We start from the raw sequence: 25,145 nt of genomic DNA, 5'->3' as shown, positions 1-25,145 counted from the left end.
GTTGGACCTTAGCGAGGCAGAGGAACAAGAGGAGCCTGTTCTTAGTGCGTGCATGCACAGAGCTGCCAGAAGGCAAGAACAGTTAAAACAAAAGGGACGACTCGGGAGTAAGGCCTAGAGATAATTGGCCCCTCCCATAAGGTTTAAAAGAGGAGCAAAGGCACATGGGCCCTTTGCAGGAAAGCAACGTTGTTAATTCTGTTCCCAGTCAGCATCTCTGTTTGATTCTGGAATCCGTGTGGCTTTGCCAAGTAAGTCTTTGGCAGAGTGTCAAGGGAGATAAAGGTGGGTGATTATCCCGAAGGACTTTTTGCAACTAACTGGGACTCAGCTGTGAATGAACGTAATTCACAGCTCTTTGCAATAAAAGAGGTTTTGGGGACTGCTCATGTGTTTTAATGACTCAGGAAGCCTAGGTCACAACAGAAACACTGCAACCGTCATAAATATGAGTCAGCTGCCAAGCGTCCGAATTTTGATCACATGACCAGGGGGGATGCTGCAACGGTCGTAAATTTGAAAAAGTTAACATCACTCACTTTTTTCAGTGCCATTGTAACTGTTGTGGACTGCCAGCAGAGCTGGCAGCAGATTTGGATAGTGAGGAGGTTGGGGAGGAACATGGGCCAGTGCTGGAGTCTGGAGCTCTGCTTCGTTGGCAGAGAGGGGGCCAGGACCAGATGCCAGTTATCAGCTGCTTTCGGAATCAGACATCAGTGAGGCAGGCTGTTTGCTAGAGCCTGTTCCCAGTGTGCGCATGCGCAGAGCTGCCAGGATTAGAGAACAGCTAAGGAACAAGGGTCGACTCAGGAGTAAAGCCACAGGTGAGCGATGAATGGTCCCTCATAGAGAGAATAAAAGAGGAGTGAAAGGGGAAGGGAGTTTGCAGGAGACAATTAGTTTGCTTAATTGGTTCGTGACTCTCCGTGATTCCTTGCCAAGTTTTGAAGATATCGGCCTGGCAGCTCTCCAAGCCAGATAAGATCCGTGACTGTAAATTCTCCCTTGAAAGACTTTGCTGGATGTGAATGAGAGGAATTCACAGTAACTTAATAAAAAGGTTTTTTTTTATTGGGACAAGGAATCTGTTTCGTGGTTTGGGGAAGCCTAGGTCAGAACAATAACTTCGAATGGTCACTAAATGAACTGTTGTAAGCCGAGGACTACCTGTATGCCCCTTTGACCACTTTAGATAAAACAGAAGAGCTATCTAATCCTGGGAAATTCATTCTAAAATTTTGTTGTTGTTGTTGCAGGGTTCAGAATTCATTAGGGAGGGATTGTTTCAGCCGAAATGCGGGTTTTGGTGACAAGGGGAAAAGCATGTCTTTATGGACGGACAACATTGTTCCTGAATGCCGTGGAATTGATTGTCACATCGAAGCCAGGGCTAAGCCTACACAAACGAGATCCAGCATGTTCAAATGACTTCTTTGGATTTAGCAAACAAATGCTGCTACCCTGTCAGAGATTGTACGAGAAAGCAACATAAATCATAACCAAAGTGAATTATGTGAGAAAAGGGATCTATAACAATAGGAAGGCTTCATGTAGCAGAATCGTTTGCTGAGATGGGCGGCTATAGAAATTGAATGAATGAATGAATGAATGAATGAATGAATGAATGAATGAAGACATCTGCAAGATGGACAGGAGAAACTTTTTCAAGGCAGCCGACCAACAGCGAACAGAGGTCATCACGGCCTATCGAATAACCTGTACTGTCAAATATGGCACTGTGCGCTATTATAAATAGCGCAGTCTTGGAACGTGCTGGAATTTCTAGCATGTATACACTATTGAAACAGTGATGTCTATTCTGGCTTGGCTATGTTGTGAGAATGGCTGATGGTCAGATTCCAAATGATCTCCTGTATGGAGAATTAGTGCAGGGAAAGCGCCTCAGAGGGAGGCCACAGCTTTTGGGGCTCAGTCGTGGTTATAAGTTAAGGACTACCTATACAGGAATGCCGTGATATAGATTGCAGAGTGCTTTTTTTTTTTTTTTTTGCTTTAATTTATATGCCGCCCTTCTCCGGAGACTCAGGGCAGCTTACAATGCGTTAAGCAATAGCCTTCATCCTTTTGTATATTTTATACAAAGTCAGCTTATTGCCCCCCACAATCTGGGTCCTCATTTTACCTACCTTTGAAAGGATGGAAGGCTGAGTCAACCTTGGGCCTTGGCGAGATTCGAACTTGCAGTAATTGCAAGCAGCAGATGTTAATAACAGTGCTTTAGTCCACTGTACTACAGGCTCCTTAGCTGCGATATAAGGATATCTGCAAGAGGGACCTGAAGGCCCTGGGAATGGACATGAACAACTGGGAAACCTTGACCTCCGATCGTTCAGCTTGGAGGCTAAAGACGCAGCATGGCCTTCTCCAATTCGAAGAGACACTTGTTCGGCAGGCCGAGGCAAAGAGGCCGTCCCGGAACCAGCGAAATCTGAGGGCTGGGCAGGGGACCGAATGTATCTGCCCTCAGTGTAGAAGGGATTGATGGCCACTCTCGAATTGGCCTTTTTGGTCACACCAGATGCTGTTTTAGGACCTCTTTCCAGAGCGCGACACCATAGTCTCTTGAGACTGAAGGATGCCAATACAAATATGGCATCAGATAAATACATCATTAAGTATACTACACTGGTAAAGCCACAGTGGAATACCGCATTCAGTTATGGTCAACAGAATGTAAAAAACGATGTTGAGACTCTAGAAAGAGTGCAGAGAAGAGCAGCCAGGATGATGAGGGGACTGGAGACTAAAACATATGATGGACGGTTGCAGGAACTGGGCATGGCTAGTCCAGTGAAGAGAAGGACCAGGGGAGACGTGATAGCAGTCTTCCAGTATTTGAGGGGCTACCACAGAGAGGAGGGGGGTCAAGCTATTTTCCAAAGCATCCGAAGGCCAGACATGGATGGAAACTGAACAAGGAGAGATTCAACCTGGAAATAAGGAGAAATTTTCTGACAGGGAGAACAATCAACCCATGGAACAGAAGTTGCCTTCAGTCAAAAATGGTGTAGGACTAGGATGGAGAACCTAGTGCATGTGTGCCAGAGGTGGCACACGGAGCCCTCTCTCTGGGCACATGCACTGTCACTGGTCTTCTGATTTCTGGTGCACGCAGACCACCTGATCTTCGGGTTTCTGGCATTCTGGCACACGCAAACACCACCTGGCTGGCATGCATGCGCATGCCGAAAACCAGAAGGCCAGCTGCTCTTTGAGTTTCCGGTGCTCCGGCGCATGCACGCACACACGCTTTCTGCTTTGGGCACTCGGTGCTGAAAAGGTTCGCCATCATTGGTGAAGGGTTTCCTGCTTGGTCTGGGGGGGTTTGACTAGATGACCTACAAGGTCCTGTCCAACTTTTGTTAATCTGTATCAGCAGATACCCTTAAATGCAATATTCAGGCTTTGGTTGTTTGTTTGTTTTTAAAGTGGCTTGTTCAGGATATTTGAAAGTCTAGAAGAAATGTTGCACAAGACTGATTCATCAAGTGTTTTGTAATACCGTATTTTTTCGGAGTATAAGACGCACTTTTCCCCCCCATAAAAGAGGGTGAAAAGGTTCTTTGCATCATTAATCCTGGAAACCCCACAGGTCAAGTTCAAAATAGAAAATGTATGGAAGAGGTGATACACTTTGCCTGCGAAGAGAAGCTGTTTCTTCTGGCTGATGAGGTGTATCAAGACAACGTCTACTCGGAGAACTGCCAGTTCCACTCCTTCAAAAAAAGTCCTTTACGAGATGGGACCCAATTACTGGAATAATGTCGAACTCGCTTCTTTTCATTCCACTTCCAAGGGCTACATGGGTGAGTGTGGCTACCAAGGAGGCTACATGGAGGTGATAAACCTGCTGTCAGCGTCTCACCGCTGACATAGAGAGGAGAGAGATAAGCCCTGAACTTTTGCCTGCTAAATCCCTTTGAAGCCCGGTCGTCGTGGAAATGAGGAGGGGGGAGACATTCCTGGGAAATGACGAGACAAGAAGTCAGTGGAGTGACTTGGAAGATAGCCAATGAGAAGCAGATAATTGGGGATCGGAAAGGGAGGGATTGGGGGGCAAAAGGTCAGTCTTGTCCGCATCGAGTCATGATCCGGTTGCTGTGCTCAATTAAAGAGAAGATTTCCTTAAAGATTGGCAGTTTGGAAATTCATTTATTATGAGATAGCATCGAAGTCTGACACCTGCATCCAGAAATTAAAGGGCAGCTAGTTAAGCTCCTCTCTGTCCGTCTGTGTCCACCTGTCTCGGGTCAAGCTGCTATGGATGTCGTGGTGAACCCCCCTGTTCCCGGAGAAGAATCCTATGCCCAGTTCATTAAGGAAAAGGAGTCGGTCTTGAATAATCTCACCATGAAAGCCAAACTCATCGAAGACTTGTTCAATCAAGTGCCGGGGCTCCACTGCAACCCACTTCAAGGGGCCATGTATGCGTTCCCACGGATTTTTATCCCATCCAAGGCCACTGAAATAGCAAAGGCCCATCAAATGGCTCCCGACATGTTCTACTGTATGAAACTTTTAGAAGAAACTGGAATCTGTGTTGTACCCGGAAGCGGGTTCAGCCAAAGAGAAGGAACGTATCACTTTAGGATGACTATTCTCCCACAAGCGGAGAAACTAAAGATCTTATTGAAAGAAAGTGAAAGATTTCCATATAAAATTTCTGGAGGAATATTCTTAAAATAAAGACTCTTTAAAAAAAAAAAAAAAATTGGGTGTGTCTTATACACCGAATGTAGCCCCACCCGCCCACTGGCCCCCGGAAAATGGGACACGCGGAGGCGGCAATAGCTATAGCAATCTCTGCAACCTGAAACAGCTGATCTTCGGGAGGCCGATCCAACCAATAATCAGCTGTTTGTAATAATCAGGCTGTGCTGAAACTGAAATTGAAACAGGCTGTTTGCTGCAAGGAGGCAAATTGCTGGGAGGCAGAGGCAGAGTCCGATTTTTTTTCTTCTTGTTTTCCTCCCCCAAAAAGGTAGGTGTGTGTTATAGTCCGGAGCATCTTATACTCCGAAAAATATGGTAGTTTAATGATCCACCTCATGCCATTTTTCCCTGTATAGTGCTTGCTACCAGTACAGTGTATCAGAAAATTAAGCTGACTAAGAAATCTTCCATCAAACAAATATCAAATCCTATGGATCAAAAACCAAGATGGACATTTTAAACATGATGAATAAGGAATAACAAATAAGGAAACAGATGCTGGCTTGAAAACGGTATCCTTAGTTAAGCTTCCTGTGGCATTTCATGCCTATGCTTTCAGGATCTCTCACCTCTTACCACCAGCAAGCATAACAATGCAGATTTGCTTATCCATTAACATTTTAAGATTCAAATTACAGGTCTGTTTTTGTTTTTTTTTTTTTTGGGGGGGGGGGGTTGTTTTTGTTTTCTTTTCTTCACCCGAAAGAAAATATCCCGACTTTGCACTTAATCATTCCGCGTTTGCATTAACATAAGAACTATTGTGTCTAAAAATAGGGTCATTAGCACTGGGCTTAAATATACATTACCCTTAGATCTCATGCGACAATTAACAATTTGCAAAGAGCAAAAGTCAAGGTAAAAGAGAAATGCAACTTGGATAAATATATAGATGGAAGTTATGAGTACATAGGCTTGGAGAAAACAACAGAGTAATAACAGGTGAGGATAAATAGAAAGTCCGGGCGTATATTATCAGTGACTTTCATTTTTTTTTTTAATAAAGTCATGTTTATAATTGCTGAGATATATTCCTGAATTCTTCAACTCTTTCTTCTTGAAGTTTCAAATTGTTCATCAACACCCCCATCCAAATATTTAGTTTATGAAAATAATTTAATAAATACTACTCTAAGAAATTACAGATAGTCCCACAATTTACCCTGTTTCTCCGAAAGTAAGACATCCCCTGATAATAAGCCCAATCAGGCTTTTGAATGCATGAGCTAAAATAAGCCCCCCCCCCGAGAATAAGCCCATCCATCCATCCATCCATCTATCCTTTCCTATCTATCTATCTATCTATCTATCTATCTATCTATCTATCCATCCATCCATCCAGCTATCCATCCATCCATCCTTTCCTATCTATCTATCTATCCATCCATCCATCCATCCATCCATCCATCCATCCATCCATCCTTTCCTATCTATCTATCTATCTATCCATCCATCCATCCATCCATCCATCCATCCATCCTTTCCTATCTATCTATCTATCTATCTATCTATCTATCTATCCATCCATCCATCCATCCATCCATCCATCCTTTCCTATCTATCTATCTATAAGCCGATAATAATTAAACGCAGAACTGGAAATCAGGTAAGACAGCAAGAGAAGCCCCATTTTGCTCCACCCGCCCCAAAATAATAAGACCTCCCTGAGAATAAGGCCTTATTCTCAGCGAAATAAGCGCTTATTTCGGCGTTCAAAAAAATATAAGACAGGGTCTTATTTTTGGGGAAACACAGTACAAGCATCCGTTCAGTGACCATTTAAAGTTACAACGGCACTGAAATAAGTGACTCACGACCGTTTTTTTCACACTTACGACCGTTGCAGGATTCCCCATGATCACTTGATTCAAATTCAGACGCTTGGTAACTGACTCGTATTAATGACTGACTCGTATTTATGACGGTTGCCGTCTCCTGTGTGGGGGGGAGTCACACGAGTCCCCTTTTTGACAAGGGAAAGCCAGATTCGCTTAACAGCCTAACTTGACTGACTGCAGTGATTCACTGAACAACCGCAGGCCAGCAAGGTCGTAAAAGGGGGCAAACCTCACTTAACAATCGTCTCACTTAGCAACAGAAATTTTGGGCTCAATTGTGGTCGTAAGTTGAAGTTTTTTTTTTCTATAGAATTTTGCTTTCATCTAATATCAGAAATCTTCCAGTTCAGAAATGGTTGCCCATATTATACTATATAGTATCCCAATACAGTTATCAGCTAATATTTTTATTTTATTTTTTTAAAAAAGGCTTTATCTGTTAGTTCTACATAACACGTTGAATTCACTTGACCATATCGCCATTTAGAATAGGACAAATCCATTTTTTTACAAATAAATATACCTTTTTTTGTTTTGCAAACTCTAGGGAAGTTGACACCCAGCTAAAATAACCTAGTCCCGTTCCGTTATTCCATTTGTCTTATTGTTAGCCTTGTTTTTGAATTTTTCAAAAAAAAGATTGTCCCTGGCAAGAATATGTACGCTAAAACATTATTTTTTCATGCATTTTTGGAAGGCCTTAATTTCCACAAACAATTTTACCGACGTGCGGCTTTTGTTTGCATCCCTAATTGCGGTGCAAAATTCAGAGGTGTTTGTATTGCTGAAGCGAAATATTTTGCATTTGGGAGCTTGGCCAGAATGCTGAGTTGAGGCCGTATGCAAGGATCCACTGATCTCTCTCCATCCCAGGTTAAAACAACCCGGTAAATAAACTCACATTAGTTATTACAGGTAGTCCTTGACCTATGGCCACGATTGGGTCCAAAATTTCCATTGCTAAGCAAGGCAGATGCTAAGTGAATTTTGCCCCGTTTTAGGACCATTTTTGCCACAGTCGTCCAGAGAATCGTTGCGGTTGTTAAGTGAATCAACGGGTAATTAAATGAACCTGACTTCAGCCATTGATGTTGCTTGTCAAAAGCAGGCTGGGAAGGTTACAAATCATGATCACGTGACCATGGGACAATGCAACCGTCCTAAGTACGAGTCAGGTGCCAAGCGTCTGACTTTTGACCATGGGGATGCTGCAACGGTCGTTAAGTGTGAAAACTGGTCATAAATAACTTCTTTCGTGCCGTTGCAGCTTAGAATTGCAGGTTACGTAGGCTTAATAAACTTAAAAGTGGAATTGCTGAGAATATTCAAACAATAGCTGACTGCGTTCATTATTATTATTATTATTATTATTATTATTATTATTATTATTAATCAAGCAGTGTATTATTTATCATTATTTATGGTTTATCAAGCAGTGTATGCATGATTTAGGAAGGAAGGAAGGATGGAGAGGGAAGGAAGGAAGGAAAGATAGGGGAGGGAAGGAGGAAGGAAGGGGAGGAAGGAAGGAAGGAGAAAGGGAAGGAAGGAAGGAAGAAAAGATGGGGAGGAAGGAAGGAGAAAGGGGAGGGGAGGAAGGAAGGAAGGAAGGAGAAAGGGAAGGAAGAAAAGATGGGGAGGAAGGAAGGAAGGAAGGATGGAGAGGGAAGAAAGGAAGAAAAGATAGGGGAGGGAAGGAGGGAGGAAGGGGAGGAAGGAAGAAAGGAAGGAGAAAGGGAAGGAAGGAAGAAAAGATGGGGAGGAAGGAAGGAGAAAGGGGAGGGGAGGAAGGAAGGAAGGAGAAAGGAAAGGAAGGAAGGAAGAAAAGATGGGGAGGAAGGAAGGAGAAAGGGGAGGGGAGGGAAAGAAGGAAAGGAAGGGAGGGAAGGGAGAAGGAGGGATTCTTTCTTATTTTCATTTTGTGCTGCAAAATACGTTTCTGAAAATATTTTTTACGTTATATTGATCCGAATTGTGAAAATTGCACTGGCTACAACTAGTGAGGGGATATGTGCGTGTGTGTGTTATTTGCTCGTTTAAGTGTCAGAAGAAAACTCTTGTAATCAGAGAGCTTTGAAATTGAAAGAAAAGGAGCACAATTATATATAAACGGCTTTATGTATTTACAAGCTAATAATGCTCTTCTGGAAAAAAGAAAAAGAAAAAAAAACCCCAGCAATCTTGCTTTCTTGAGTTAAACCGAAAATCTCTGAGGACAGTGATAATATGCGAGACCTCATCAATGATATTATCCCCACTGCAACCGTTCATCAGGTAGTAGACCATACGCTCCGGTTACTACTCGGTGGAAAATTGGTTCCGTTCTCTTAGCACCGTAATAATGATTAAACCTAGAAAAGGTTTAAAAGGTTAAAAGAAAATCTAGAAAAAGGCAGGTTTTAGAGATCCTATAATTCAGTGATGTACATTCTCTATTATATATATATATATATATGAAAAAAAAATTATTTTTAAACAAAACTTAAAACATAAAACAATTATCATCCATTACAATTACAGAAAGTGTATTGATTGGTTACAAATCTTTTGTGCTTAATCCTCTATCCAACACTATAATCTATATTTAATGTTGCAGCAAGCTAAACCCTATATGATATCACTCTATTTTGCTCATCATTTGGATGTTCCTTGCCCCTCTTCGGTTTTCAAATATTGTTTTTGCACTTCGGCCTTACAAATTGCAATTTGCAAGAAGCTTGTCTGGAAGGGGAGAAGGAGGGAGGGAGGGAAAGAGAGAGAGAGGGAGAGAGAGAAAGAGAAAGGGAGGGAGGGAGGAAAAGAGAGAGGAAGGGAGGGAGGGAGAGATAGGGAGGGAGGGACGGAGGGACGGAGAAAAAGAGAAAGGGAGGGAGAGAGGGAGGGAGGGAAAGAGAAAGGGAGGGAGGGAAAGAGAGGGAGGGAGGGAGAGAAGGAGTTAGGGAGGGAGAAAAAGAGAGGGAAAGAGAAAGAAAGGGAGGGAAAGAGAGAGGAAGGAAGGGAGAGAGAGAGACAGAGGGAGGGAAAGAGAGAGAAAGAGATAGGGAGGGAGGGAGGGAGGGAGAAAAAGAGAAAGGGAGGGAGGGAAATAGAGAGGGAGGGAGAGAGAAAGAGACAGAGGGAGGAGAGAGAAAGAGAAAGGGAGGGAGGGAAAGAGAAAGGGAGGGAGAGGGAAGGAGATAGGGAGGGGGGGAAAGAGAAAAAAGGGCGGGAAAAAGAGGGAGAGAAAGAGACAGGGAGGGAGGGAAAGAGAGAGGGAGAGAGAGAAAGAGAAAAGGAGGGAAGGATAGAAAAAGAGATAGGGAGGGAGGGAAAGAAAAAAAGAAAGAAAGAAAGAAAGAAAGAAAGAAAGAAAGAAAGAAAGAAAGAAAGAAAGAGAGAGAGGAAGGAAAAAAGAGAGACAGAGAAGGAAGGAAAGAGAGAGAGAGAGAGCATTATTGACCACTGGAAACACTGCAAATAAAGTTACCAGTTGATTCTCCAGAAAAGGTGACTCCTAACCTATTTCTGAGGGCTGCAGTGTCCCAGGCTCACGGATCCCTTTGTGCGATCTTCTCACAAGCAAAGTCCATGGAGAAACCAGATTCACTTTAAACAACCGGCTTACTCACAAATCAACTGCAGGGATTCGCTCAACAACCGGGACAAGAAAGAAAGGTCGTAAAAATGGGGCAAAAACTCCCTTAACAAATGACTCACTTAACAGCCGAAACGTTGGGCCCCATTGTGGGCGTAAGTCGAGGGCATTAGACACTTCAAACTGTTAGCAGCAAAACTTTTTTCTGTGTGGAAAAAAGTCTGTGTGTGTTTGCGCGCAGCTGAATTTGGGAGGGGCTTGCCCATTTCGAACCGAATCAACAATTTGATGTAAATCCAATTCATTTGTATTAGTAATCCGGAAGATTCTCTCAGCGTTATTTCTAATAATGGCGCATTTGTATCGTTTGAGGAAAACAGACCTCTTCCTCTTCCACACTTAGATCTGTCTTGTTTTGCTAGAAGGTGCATTTCACACAAAACATTTATGTCGTCCGGTTATTTTCCTCAGCTGAAATCCATAAAAGAATGGAACGATAATATAAAGTTAAGTAAATGATACGCTACCAAAAGGAACTGAACTGTCTCTAATTCGGGGCATTGTTCTGGGTGTTTGGAAAACATTTGTCATATCGGGGGGTTTGGCAAACCTTTTGAATATATTAGAGCGGCCATTCTATTCGGTGTTTACATTGAAATGCAGGAATAACCTGGTCTGTTTGCTTTCGTTCATAAAGAGGAATGCATATAGTGCTACTTCAGCAGCAACAAAACTATTTGTTTCATTGAACCGGGTTATATGTATAAACCATCTTTTTGAACATAAAATTTTGAATCAAATAAAGGCAAATAACAAAATGAAGGATGGGTAGGAGGTGGATTCAGCCTTCCCATATATATATATATATATATATATATATATATATATATATATATATATATATATATATATATATATATATATGTGCAGATAGATAGATAGATAGATAGATAGATAGATAGATAGATGGATGGATGGATGGATGGATGGATGGATGGATGGATGGATGGATGGATGGAGGGTTGGACTGCTGCCAGTTGTAACAACCAGTTCGCAAATGAGAGCATGTGTCTTCCGGGCATGCGCGCTGCATCAAAAAACCGGCAATTATATAGGACATGATAGCGCTAGGCCGGGTGGGCGGGGCCAGCCCTGGTCGGAATTTCCGGTTCACCCAAACCGGTTCGAGCCGGCAGCAGCCCACCACTGGATGGATGGATGGGTGGGTGGATGGGTGGGTGGGTGATGGATGATAGATAGATAGATAGATAGATAGATAGATAGATAGATAGATAGATAGCGATAGATAGAGAGACAGACAGACAGACAGACAGACAGACAGACAGACAGACGGACGTTTGGGTGGATGGATGATAGATGAATGATAGATGGATGATAGATAATAGATAGATAGATAGATAGATAGATAGATAGATAGATAGATAGATAGATAGATAGATAGAGATAGAGAGATAGATAGAGAGATAGATAGAGATAGATAGATAGATGAGAGAGAGAGAGAGGGAGAGAGAGATATGGATAGATAGATAGATAGATAGATAGATAGATAGATAGATAGATAGATAGAAAGACAGACAGACAGACAGACAGACAGACAGACGGGTGGGTGAATGGATGATAGATGAATGATAGATGGATGATAGATGGATGATAGATAATAGATAGATAGATAGATAGATAGATAGATAGAGATAGAGAGATAGATAGATATAGATAGATAGTGATAGATAGAGATAGATAGATAGATAGATAGATAGATAGAGAGAGATAGCGATAGATAGAGATAGAGAGATAGAGAGATAGATATAGATAGATAGTGATAGATAGAGATAGAGATAGATAGATAGATAGATAGAGAGAGAGAGAGAGAGAGAGAGAGACGGGTGGGTGGGTGGGTGGGTGGTAGATCGAAGAGAGAGAGAGACAGACAGACAGACAGACGGATGGGTGGTGGATGGAAGATAGATAGATAGATAGATAGATAGATAGATAGATAGATAGATAGATAGATAGACACACAAACACACATACAGTGGTACCTTGGGATGGACTAGAAGACCTCCAAGGTCCCTTCCAACTCTATGTTCTATGTACCATTGGGTATGTGTGTGTATGGTGTACACACACACACACACACGATCAAACGTCAGCCTTTCTGCTCTTTCAATTAGCAAATCCTTTCTCAGTTTTGAACAAAAAAATGCCCAAAAAGGAAGAAAATAATGCCCTAACTACCGGCCAGGAGAAACAGCAGTATTAAAAATTATCCCCCGGCGCTTTTCAGAGTATTTGCTTCTAATTACTCACCGTTAAAAGGACTGTGAAATGTTTACTACCTTAACCTTTGTTTCTGGAGCGCTGGGGGTGTTTTTGCTTGGGAGCCTATTCAATGAACATCCAGCCTGTGGATTAGTTGGGGAATTGTTTTACTTTTGTTCGAAATATATTTTCATTTTGAGTGCATTTGCGACATTATCCATCGCTAAGCTGCATACCATACAGTATATGTGACATCCTTCCCATGACAATGTGTTATAACCGTAGTCCTTGACCTACAACCACAATTAAGAACGGAATTACCATCGCTAAATGAGGCGGTTGTTAAGTGAGTCGAGTCCGATTTTGCGACCTTTTATGCCATGGTTGTTAAGGGAACCACTGCAGTTGTTATGTGAGTCAGATGGTGTTGTGGTCCGCCAGCAGCCTGCGCAGCTGGCAGTGAAGTCAGACATGAGAAAGCTGGGGAGGAACATGGGCCAGTCCTGGAGTCTGGGGAAGGCCCAGACGAGGGCTCTGCGTCAGAGGCAGAGATGGGACCAGGGCCATCTGGGAGTGATGCGTGGATTCCGGAGCTCCCAGAGTCGGACAGCAGAGAGGCAGAGGAACAAGAGGAGGCTGTTCCTAGTGCACGCTTGTGCAGAGCTGCCAGAAGGCAAGAGCAGCTAAAGCAAAAGGGACGACTCAGGAGTAAGGCCAGGAGATGATTGACCCCTCCCATAAGGCTTAAAAGAGAAACAAAGGCAGTTGGGCCTTTTGCAGGAAAGCATGGTTGCTAACTCTGTTTCCAGTCGGCATCTCTTGTTTGTTTCTGAACTTCGTGGGGCTTTGCCAAGTAAGGCCTTTGGCAGGGTGTCAAAGAAGATAAAGGTTGGTGATTATCCCCGAAGGACTTGTTTTGCAACTAATTTGGGAATGAACGCAATTCGCAGCTGTTACAATAAAATAGGGGTTTTTGGGACTAATTGTGTCTTGTAATGACTCAGTAAGCCTAGGTCACAACGCATGGCCTTAATGAAATATTAAGCTTCCCCCGTTGACTTGAGTTATGGGGAGCTGTTGGGAAGGTCACAAATGATGATCGTAGGATGCTGCAACCATTGGAAATGCATGCTGGCTTCTGAATTTTGATCATGTGATGGTGAGACTGCTGCAGCAAATTTAAGTGTGAGGCTCTGGGTTTTTTTTCCGTGGACACTGAAACATTAAAACAGTCACTAAACAAATGGTTGCAAGTTGAGCACCAACTGTAGCTTCTACCGTACCACTGTGTGCAACTATTTAGTAACGTGTTGTTTCCTGACCTATGGATTCTTTCACTAAGAAATATCAAAAGTGGTTTTTATTTTTTGAAAAGGCTGATTTTTTTGAGGAGGAAGAAGAAGAAAAAGACTTTCCTCCTTCCTTCCTTCCTTCCTTCCTTCCTTCCTTCCTTCCTTCCTTCCTTCCTTCCTTCCTTCCTTCCTCTCTTGCTCCCACCTTTCCTCCCTTCCTTTTCTACCAACTCTATTCTTCCTTCCTTCCTTTTCTACCTTATCCTTCCTTCCTTCCTCCCTCCCTTCTTTATCTATTCTTCCTTCCTTTTCTACCATCTCTATCCTTCCTTCCTTCCTTCCTTCCTTCCTTCCTTCCTTCCTTCCTTCCTTCCTTCCTTCCTTCCTTCCTTCCTTCCTTCTCTACCTTATCCATCCCTCCTTCTTTCCTTTTTTTCTCTCTTTTCTACTGTCTCTATACTTCCTTTCTTCCTTCTTTTTCTACCTCCTACCTTGTCTATCCCTTTCTCTATCCTTCCTTCCCTTTCTACCATTTCTATCCTTCCTTCCTTCCTTATCTACCTTCTCTATTCTTCCTTCTTTCCTTCTTTCTCTATCTTTTCTACTGTCTCTTTCCTTCCTTCCTTCCTTTTCTACCTCCTCTCTACCTTGTCTATCCTTTTCTCTATCCTTCCTTCCTTTTCTACCATCTCTATCCTTCCTTCCTTCCTTCCTCAATTGTATTTGGATGGTGTGGGACATGGAAGGGCAGTTATTGATAGCTAAGATTTTACCATCCAATACAACTGCTGAAGCTTCTAGGATAGGAAACAAAACATCTTTTTCTTCTTCTCTCTCTCTCTCTCTCAAAAAAAAAAATCAGTCCAGTTGCCTTTTCAAAAATAAAAAACCACTTTTGATGCAACTGAGAACTGATGCAACTTCCTAGGCATTTCACTAAGAAAGCTAAACTTTTCCTACATAATGGAATCACAGTGCTCGTTGCACAATCCATGAAAGCTGCCTGATGGGTCGCTCTTTAAACACATTTCTAAATCTCTCTTCTATGCTTTCTCCAAACTTTTCCATATTTCCGTGGGATATGGCAAGTGGACAGCCATCACAAACTTATAAAGGAGAATATTTGTAGCTCAGGGGTTGAAATGAGGGCTCCTTTCTTTCTTTCTTTCTTTCTTTCTTTCTTTCTTTCTTTCTTTCTTTCTTTCTTTCTTTCTTTCTTTCTTTCTTTCTTTCTTTCTTTCTTTCTTTCTTTCTTTCTTTCTTTGATTTATATACCGCCCTACTCCCGAAGGACTCAGGGCGGTGAACAGCCAAAACAGTAAAAATACATAAATACAAAATTTAAAAAACAGAATAAAATTGAATTAGACTATTTGGCCCAGACAGATTAAAATTGAGTCTTGGTAATACAGTGGTCTAAAGCACCCTGTTATTAAGACCAGCTGCCTGCAATTACTGCAGGTTCGAATCTCGCCAGGCTCAAGGTTGACTCAGCCTTCCATCCTTTCTAAGGTAGGTAAATTGAGGACCCGGGTTGTGGGGGCAATAAGCTGACTTTGTATAAATATTACAAAAGGATGAAGGCTATTGCTTAGCGCATTGTAAGCCGCCCTGAGTCTCCGGAGAAGGGCGGCATATAAATCAAATTTAAAAAAAAACCAAAAAAAAAACACCCCAATCATTTAAAAACTGATTAAAATTTACATAATTAAAAAAGAGGGAAAAGATTAGGCCAGGCCCGCCTGATGGAATAAAAAGGTCTTGAGAGCGCGGCGGAAGGTGCGCTGATCCGGGATCCTCCGTATCTCCGGGGGGAGCTCATTCCAGATAGTAGGTGCCCCCACAGAGAAGGCTCTCCCCCTAGGGGCCGCCAGTCGACATTGTTTTTTTTTTTTTTTAATTTGATTTATATGCCGCCCTTCTCCGGGGACTCAGGGCGGCTTACAATGCGTTAAGCAATAGCCTTCATACTTTTGTATATTTATACAAAGTCAGCTTAATGCCCCCACAAACTGGGTCCTCATTTTACCTATCTTAGAAAGGATGGAAGGCTGAGTCAACCTTGAGCCTGGCGAGATTCGAACCTGCAGTAATTGCAGGCAGCTGGTCTTAATAATAGGGTGCTTTAGACCACTGTGCTACCAAGGCTCAATTTTAATCTGTCTGGGCCAAATTTGTTTGGCCGACGGCACCCGGAGGAGCCCCTCTCTATGAGAGCGTACCGGCTCTTTGGTGCTCTCTGAGCTTAGTGGTTTTCTTACATATTGACGAGTTATAACCCAACTAGATAACATCATCACAAACGTGCATCTTGGGAGTGAGGTCCATCTTTTTTTTTTTTTCCCCTTTGTATTTTTGGTGGGGAAAGGATTGAAAAGCTTAGAAAAAGATAAACTGGCGCTCAAAATCTTAATGCCAGTTGAATGAAAGATGTAATATTTTTTTTTCCCCGATGAAAGAAAGAGAAAGCCGAGATTGCCTCCTACGAGTGCCGTAAGAAATTCTACGTCTATGAAGATGCTGCTAACCTGACGGTTAAATTGCGATTTCAAGATGCTACTTACGGTTTTCCAGTGGCTTCCAATGTACTTGAGCAGAGGCAGAATAAATAGCACATTTCAAAGCCTAGGACACCTCTTTGATCATGATGATCATCAAAGGAAGAAAAGATGTTTGAAGGACGGCTGATTTCAGAATAAAAGGAATGGAACACAATGCAATACAATACAGTTGAATAGAATATAATACAGTAGAGTAGAGTAGAACACAACAGAATGCAGTGCAATACAATACAATACAATGCAATGCAATGCAATGCAATGGAGAATGGAATGGAATGGAATGGAAAATAGAATAGAATAGAATAGAATAGAATAGAATAGAATAGAATAGAATAGAATAGAATAGAATAGAATACCATACCATACCATACCATACCATACCATACCATACCATACCGTTGAATAGAATATAATACAGTACAGTACAGAAGAACAGAATTGAATAGAATAAAATGCAATGCAATACAGTAGAATACAATACAGTTGAATAGAAAATAATACAGCTGACTAGAATACAGTAAAGTAGAATAGAATAGAATAGATTCTAGATTAGATTAGAATAGAATAGAATAGAATAGAATAGAATACAATACAATACAATACAATACAATACAATACAATACAATACAATACAATACAATACAATACAATACAATACAATACAGTTGAATAGAATATAATACAGTACAGTACAGTAAGACAGAACAGAACGCAATGCAATGCAATGCAATACAATACAATGCAGTGGAATGGAACGGAACACAACACAACACAATACAATACAATACAATACAATACAATACAATACAATACAATACAATACAATACAATACAATACAGTTGAATAGAATATAATACAGTACAGTACAGTAGGACAGAACAGAATGGAATAGAATAGAACACAATGCAATACAATAGAATACAATACAATCTAGAACTAAGGATAGAATAGAATTCTTATTTGGCCAAGTCTGATTGGACGCACAAGGAATTTGTTTCCAGTGCAATGAGAAGATGCCAAGGATAATTGCAACAGACAGAGCCTAATACATGGGTAAATATCTTTAGGCCTGTGGGAATTAGGTGTTCAGCAGAGTGATGACACGGGGAGGTGTGTGTGTGGGGGGGCGGAAACTACCTTTGGGTCTAGTTCTTTTGGCATGCAATTCCTTATAAACGGCGTGAAGTTTGAGCAGATTATATCCAGGACGTGAGAGATCTGTAATTATTTCCTCAGCCAGTAATGCTACGAGTACATATTTGCAGGCCCTTTAATCCTGCATTCTGCATCTGACTTAAAGCATCTGATTTGTTCCCTTCTGCCTCTGCATTATAATTACTGTTTGTTGTAGCTTTGGGCCGTTTTAACCGAAAGTAAGGATATTTGATGTTTGCAAAACAGCAGCTGATTAACAAGCACAACAAACCGGCTGGAGGGGCCTCCATTTCTGACCCGATGCTCCCAGGCCGTTAGCAAAACGGTAATTCATTTGTCTTCCCCTTTCCGATAAAAATCAGATCTCACGTGCCGAAGTCAAAAAAAAAAAGCTAGGCTGGGATATATCCCGAAGGTCCCTCTTGCAATCCAGAGCTGTTTTCCCCTTGGGATCCTGACCCACTGAGGCATGCAAAACCGCGTGCTTGATAACGTCGGAGCGAAATGAGGCTGGCCGAAGGGGTCTCCTCGAACAGATGGATCCGTAATTATATATCGTATTGCAATATCGGAAGCAGGAACAGATTCATGCCACAAGCGAAGACCCAAAAAGGAATGGCGGGGAGAAAGGAGCTTGTTTGAACTTATTCATGAATAAATTTCCAGCCGGTACTATGGCATGGCCTCGGGGCAAAATAAATAAAAACCAAAGCAGAATATTTATTTCCGTCCATGTTCTTGTTGCAACACAGAATTAGAGTTTGGAGTTAGGGACCTCTGCGGTGATTCGAGCCCCAATCTGGTTTGATGTTGATAAATACTTTGCGTGCCACCTTTGCTGTTGTGGTCCGTGGGTTGGGTTGGTTCATTTGTTTCTTAGTTACCCTCAGGAGGAAAAGTGGGCAAGCCACGATCCCCTCTTGTGAATCCTATTTTCCGAGAAAGAAGAGGGATGCAAACGTCGGAGAAATATTAGAGTTGGGACAAGTTGTGAGGTTGTAAGATGGGCTTGACTTCACGGGTGTTTTCTAGGCTTGGCGCTGAGGTTAATCTCAATCTGTGACTCGCCTTTCACTAAGAATCACTCTAGAAAGTACTTCAAATTATTTGAAAACATGCACTCATCCAGATGATACACAGGTGGTCCTTGACCTGTGACCACAATTGAGTCCAAAAGTACTGTGGCTTTGTTAAGTGAGTTAAATTTCTCCTTAGTTCTAGAATGCTTCTCTCTTTGATGAATTTCCATTCATTGATGAATTTCCATCTTCTTGTTCCGCCTTCAGGTGCTTTCGAGAATAGAAATAGAAATAGGATAACAGAGTTAGAAGAGACCTTGGAGGTCTTCTAGTCCAACCCCCTGCCCAGGCAGGAAACCCTACGCCACTTCAGACAAATGGCTATCCAACATCTTAAAAATTTCCAGTGTTGGGGCATTCATAACTTCTGGAGGCAAGTTGTTCCACTGATTAATTGTTCTAACTGTCAGGAAATTCCTCCTTAGTTCTAAGTTGCTTCTCTCCTTGATTAGTTTCCACCCATTGCTTCTTGTTCTACCCTCAGGTGCTTTGGAGAATAGTTTGACTCCCTCTTCTTTGGGGCAGCCCCTGAGATATTGGAAGACTGCTATCATGTCTCCCCTAGTCCTTCTTTTCATTAAACTAGACATACCCAGTTCCTGCAACCGTTTTTCATGTGTTTTAGCCTCCATTCCCCTAATCATCATTGTTGCTCTTCTTTGCACTTGAGTCTCAAAATCTTTTTTACATCGTGGCGACCAAAATTGAATGCAGCATTCCAAGTGTGGCCTTACCAAGGCCTTATAAAGTGGTATTAACACTTCATGTGATCTTGATTCTATCCCTCTGTTTATGCAGCCTAGAACTGTGTTGGCTTTTTTGGCAGCTGCTGCACATGGCTGGCTCATATCTAAATGGTTGCCCACTAGGACTCCAAGATCCCCCTCACAGTTACTACTATTGAGCGAGGTACCACATATACTGTACCTGCGCATTTTGTTTTTCTTGCCTAAATGTAGAACTTTACTTTTTTCACCGTTCAATTTCATTTTGTTAGATAGCGCCCAATGTTCAATTCTGTCAAGATCCTTCTGTATCTTAAGCTTTTATCTTCTGGAGTGTTGGCTATTCCTGCCAGCTTGGTGTCATCTGCAAATGTGATGAGTTCCCCATCTATCCCCTCGTCCAAATCATTGATGAAGATGTTGAAGAGCACTGGGCTTAAAACAGAGCCCTGCGATACTCCACTGCATACTTCCCTCCATGTAGATGCAGTTCCATTGAGGACTCCACGTTGAGTGCGGTTGGTCAGCCAGTTACGAATCCATCTGGTGGAGATGCTATCTAACCCACATTTTTCTACTTTATCTAGAAGTAGGTTATGGTCTACTTTATCAAATGCTTTACTGAAATCCAAGTAAATTATATCGACAGCATTCCCCTGGTCCACTAATTTTGTCACTTTGAATAGCTTTACTCCCTCTTCTTTGTGGCAGCCCCTTAGATATTGTAACACTGCTAGCATGTCACCCCTAGTCCTTCTTTTCACTAAATTGAAACCCAAGGGCAAGATAAGAAGTAACGGGGGAGAGGGGGGAATCACTAAAGAAAGGTCCAACCTAGAATTAAGAAGAAATTTACTGACAGTGAGAATAATTAATCAGTGGAACGACTTACCTTCGGAAGTTGTGGGTGCTCCATCACTGGAGGCTTTCAAGAAGAGATTGGACAACCATTTGTCTGAAATGGTACAGGCTTTCCTGCTGGTGGGTTGGACTAGATGACCTCCAAGGCCCCTTCCAAATCCGCTATTCTGTAACTTTGGACAAAACACATCCAGGTCATATTTTCGATGCTTGGTCCTGCACAACGTCGTCCATTTTTTTTCCCCCACCGGTGAGTCCACTCCTTCTTGTAGCATTTACCCAACCGTTACTATGGCGAACCATCACTAATGAAGATGGGCTTTCTCCGTGAGCGAGGGACGGATGCTATAAATCCCGTGGCCGTGGTCATAGCCACTGACCCCGTGCCGTTTTTAAAAGAGCATGAAACACATCCGTGGAGAATAAGACTGTCGTCTCCGATAACCAGAGCCATCAGCTCTTTGGATTTGAGCCGGCAGGAAACAGAAGCGGGCGGGTGCAATTGAGCTGGTGTCTTCCCCGTCCTCCTTGCCTAGGAGGCATCTGGCTGGCTTTTGCAGAAGCAGTCTGGTAGAACAGATGGCTTTAGGCTGGAGGCTGCGAGTTAGAGGCTCTGTGCCTCGCAACCATCGAACCCTTGGGAAAAACGGAGAGCGGCGGAGATGCGGGCAGTGACCTTTAATAGAAACATGCCTTAACAGTTTAACAGAGATAGAAGGGACCTTATAGGTCATCTAGTCCAACCCCCCGCCCAAGCACCATTTCTGACAGATGGCAGCCCAGACTCCCCTTGAAAGCCTCCAGTGATGAAGCTCCCACCACTTCCAAAGGCAACTTCTGTTCCATCGGTCGATTGTTCTCACTGTCAGAAAATTTCTCCTTATTTCTAGGTTGAATCTCTCCTTGATTAGTTTCCATCCATTATTCCTTGTCTGGGCTTCAGGTGCTTTAGAAAATAGCTTGACCCCCCTCCTCTGTGGCATCCCCTGAGATATTGGAAGATGCTATCATGTCTGCCCTGGTCCTTCTCTTCACTAGACTAGCCATGCCCAGTTCCTGTAACCATTCATCATATGTTTTAGCTGTTGTGACTCCGACCCCCAAGGCCGACTTATCGGAGGGAGAAGGCTCCGAACATGAAGGAGAGGAGTTGGCCAGGCCTCCCTCTCCAGGACCCTCCTCTCTGGCAATGCCTCAGGTGTCTCCCGAAGGAGAAGAGATTGGCCAGGAGCCAGGTATCTCCTCGCAGTCGGACAGTGACGGAGATAAGTCTTGGCTGGATCCACGCCAGCGTCGGAGAGATGGGTGCACGCAGCAGAAAAGGAGGCGTGCCAGAGATTAAGCTGAGTCACTGGACCACACCCCACAGGGGATAAAAGGGGGGTGATGTGGCCATTCAGACTTTGTGACGGACAAAACTAACTACTAGCGAATCACATTGTATCTTTGAAACAACGTTATCTGCCTTGGATTTAATACGGACTGGACTTGACAATTCTTGAACTGTGTGTATCTTGTTCAGGTTTATCTGTTGGAGGAACAACCCCTCCCTCTGAGTAAAGTTCTTGGCAAGCAGCTACTGGGTTGCTGCCAATCCTCTTATCGAAAGAATTTGTTGTATGCCAGTTTTATTTAAACCCTGGCTGTCTGTTTGTGTGCGTGTGTGAGACGGGGACAGAACATTAGCCTCCAGTCCCCTAATCATCCTGGTTGCTCTCCTCTGCACTTTTTCTAGAGTATCAGCCTCTTTTTTATAGTGTGGTGACCAAATTGGATGCAGTATTCTAGGTGTGGTCTTATTAAGGCTTTATAGAGTGGTATTAGCAACTCACGTGATCTTTATTGAATCCCTCTGTTAATGCAATTTAGGATTGCATTGGCTTTTTGGCTGCTGCCGGCCACTGCTGGCTCATATTTAGCTGGCTGTCCACTAAGACTCCAAGTTCACAGTTACAGCTATTAATCCTGGTTTCACCCAGTTTATATGTGAACTTTCGTTTTTTCTTGCCTAAGTAAGACTTTATTTTTCTCTACGTTGAATTTCACTTTGTTAGATAGGGCCCAGTGTTCAAGTTCTGGAACTCTTAGTCCAGAACTGCTGGCAACTTCTGCAAGCAGACAATGTTTGGAAAAACAAATATATGGATTTAGTTCAGTGATGCAATTCAATTTTTTTTGTTACCGGTTCTGTGGGCGTGGCTTAGTGGGTGTGATGTGCCTTAGTGGGCATAGCAGGGGAAGGATGCTGCAAAATCTCCATTCCCTCCCCACTCCTGGGGGAAGGATATTGCAAAATCTCCAGTCCCACCCCACTCCTGGGGGAAGGATATTGCAAAATCCCCATTCCCTCCCCACTGCTGGGGAAGGATACTGCAAAATCCCCATTCCCTTCCCACTCCTGGGGGAAGGATATTGCAAAATCCCCATTCCCTCTCCATTCCTGGGTGACCCCGGGACACTGCCACCTTTGTAAATACAAGTCAATTGCCAAGTGTCCGAATTTGGATCACGTGACCATGGGGATGCTGCAACGGTCATAAGTGTGAAAAACAGTCATGTCGGTCATTTTTCAGTGTCGTAAGTTTCATTTAACAACTGCACTACTAACTTAACCATGGCAGTGTATTCACCTAACAACGGCGGCAAGAACGGTCGTAAAATGAAGCAAAACGCACTTCGCTGTCTTGATTAGCAACAGAAATTTGGCGCTCAATTATGGTCGTACGTCGAAGACGACCTGTGTTGTCTTTTTTTAAAGATATATTTTTATTCTTTACGTATAAATATATTGAATACAGTGTAAATTGTGAAAAATATTACAATATCTGGACCTGTGTTGCCTTAAACTGTAAATTCAGATTTATGAATCACTTTCGTGCGTTGACAAAAAACCATTTTGCAGCTTGACGGAAGGTGGCTTTCTCCATTTGGTCTTTACTTGGGAAAGGATGTGATCTAACTTCTTCTTCTTCTTCTTCTTCTTCTTCTTCTTCTTCTTCTTCTTCTTCTTCTTCTTCTTCTTCTTCTTCTTCTTCTTCTTCTTCTTCTTCTTCTTCTTCTTCTTTTAATTCTCTATCCACCTTGCTTCCTTGCTTGCTTGTTTTGGAGAAAAATATTTTGATTTCCTGATTCTGAACTTTATTCCGCTGGCTTTCGTTGCAGGTGGCCAATTTGGCTTGTTCCATTTCCAATAATGAAGAAGGGGTAAAATTGGTCCGGATGGCAGCAACCCAGATTGATAGTTTATGCCCACAGGTGAGTCTTATTTTATACTATTTGGAGGGGAAGGGGGAAAATCTTTAGAAGCGTCTGCTATATTATTATTTGAAATGATCTAGGGCAGGGGCAGTGGTGAAATGCAATTTTTTTTACTACCGGTTTGGTGGGCGTGGTGTGGCTTGGTGGGTGTGGCTTGGTGGGTGTGGCAGGGGAAGGATACTGCAAAATCCCAGTTCCCACCCCACTCCTGGGGGAAGGATATTGCAAAATCCCCATTCCCACCCCACTCCTGGGGGAAGGATATTGCAAAATCCCCATTCCCACCCCACTCCTGGGGGAAGGATACTTCAAAATCCCCATTCCAATCCCACTCCTGGGGGATATTGCAAAATCCCCATTCCCACCCCACTCCTGGGGGAAGGATACTTCAAAATCCCCATTCCAATCCCACTCCTGGGGGATATTGCAAAATCCCCATTCCCACCCCACTCCTGGGGGAAGGATATTGCAAAATCCCCATTTCCGCCCCACTCCTGGGGGAAGGATATTGCAAAATCCCCATTCCCACCCCACTCCTGGGGGAAGGATACTTCAAAATCTCCATTTCCACCCCACTCTGGGGCCAGCCAGAGGTGATATTTGCCGGTTTTCTGAACTACTCAAAATTTCCGCTACCGGTTCTTCAGAACTTGTCAGAACCTGCTGGATTTCACCCCTGCCCCTGTCAAACTTAAGGCCTGTGGGAAGGATTCAGCCTGCGGGGTGTGTTGTGGCCCCGCTCTCTGAGCCTGTCCCATCGGAGGAAGAAAGCTCCGAGCATGAGGAAGAGGAGTCAGCCAGGCCTCCCTCTCCAGGCCCCTCCCCTCTGGCATTGTCTCAAGTGCCGGCCGAGGGAGAGGAGACAGCTGATTCGAATCAGAGTGATGAAGAAACATCATTCCTGGACGCACGCCTCCGAAGGCGTGATAAACGTTTGCAGCAGCTTGGGAGGCGTGCTAGGGATTAGAACTGAGTCACTGGACCACACCCCAGAGACTATATAATAGAGAGTGGTGGTCAGTATCTGTCTGTTTGTGAAAATAAAGTAACTTGGCAGACGGTGTGTCTATCGCTGCCAAGTCGGAGATAAGAACTGGGTGCGTTCCAAAGTGTTTCCTTAACCCTCGACTGGCTGTGTGTGTCTGTGTGGGGACGGGGACAGATCAGGGTGCTTAGATCCAGACCGCAGGGCCGGCCTGGAAATAGCAAAGGACCGGCCCACAGTGCTTCTGGTAGCAAAGATGGGGTGCAGGGGAAGGCGCATACGACCCCTTCCCCGTGGCCCGTTTTCGGCCTGGACAGCCTCCTGCAGCAGCAGGGTGATACAGGAGGCCATGCAGGCCGAAAACGGGCCATGGGGGGGGCACATGTGACCTCCCCAAGCCCGTTTTCGCCAACAGGGTGCTGCAGGAGGCTGTCCCATCCCATCTCTCCTACCCCCGGCTGGCCCACGGAGGACAACTACAATGCTGATGCAGCTCTCGAAGAAATTTAGTTTGACACCCCTAATCTAGGGTCTCCATCTTGAGCAGGGGGTTGGACTAGAAGACCTCCAAGGTCCCTTCCAACTGTTTTATTCTGTTCTCAAAGCATCCAAAAGCAGAACAAGAAGCAATGCATGGAAACTAATCCAGGAGAGAAGCAACCTAGAACTAAGGAGAAAATGCCTGCAAGTTAGAACAATTAAACAGTGGAATAATTTGCTTCCACCAGTTGTGGGTGCTCCAAGATTGGACGTTTTTAAGAAAAGATTGGACAACCATTTGAAATGGGACGCGGTGGCTCAG

At 43.4% G+C, this 25,145-nt stretch overlaps 1 protein-coding gene and 1 pseudogene across 1 annotated transcript in view; both read left to right on the top strand.

Moving 5' to 3' along the window:
* CTNNA2 (catenin alpha 2) overlaps positions 1–25,145 on the top strand; it is a 613,234-nt gene that overhangs the window by 474,317 nt on the left and 113,772 nt on the right. Inside the window, exon 10 of the mRNA XM_070948152.1 lies at positions 23,263–23,355. Coding sequence (XP_070804253.1) covers positions 23,263–23,355 — 93 coding nt within the window. The remainder of the gene's footprint in view (positions 1–23,262; positions 23,356–25,145) is intronic.
* Positions 2,503–4,702, top strand: LOC139320545 (alanine aminotransferase 2 pseudogene; annotated as a pseudogene).

The sequence above is a fragment of the Pituophis catenifer genome, unplaced genomic scaffold (genome assembly GCF_029215685.1).
Source record: "Pituophis catenifer annectens isolate HBS135680 unplaced genomic scaffold, rPitCat1.0.hap2 SCAF_8, whole genome shotgun sequence".
NCBI classification, from domain to species: Eukaryota; Metazoa; Chordata; class Lepidosauria; order Squamata; family Colubridae; genus Pituophis; species Pituophis catenifer.
The sequence above is the reverse complement of the archived record's forward strand: the minus strand, read 5'-3'. Positions and strand labels throughout refer to the sequence as shown.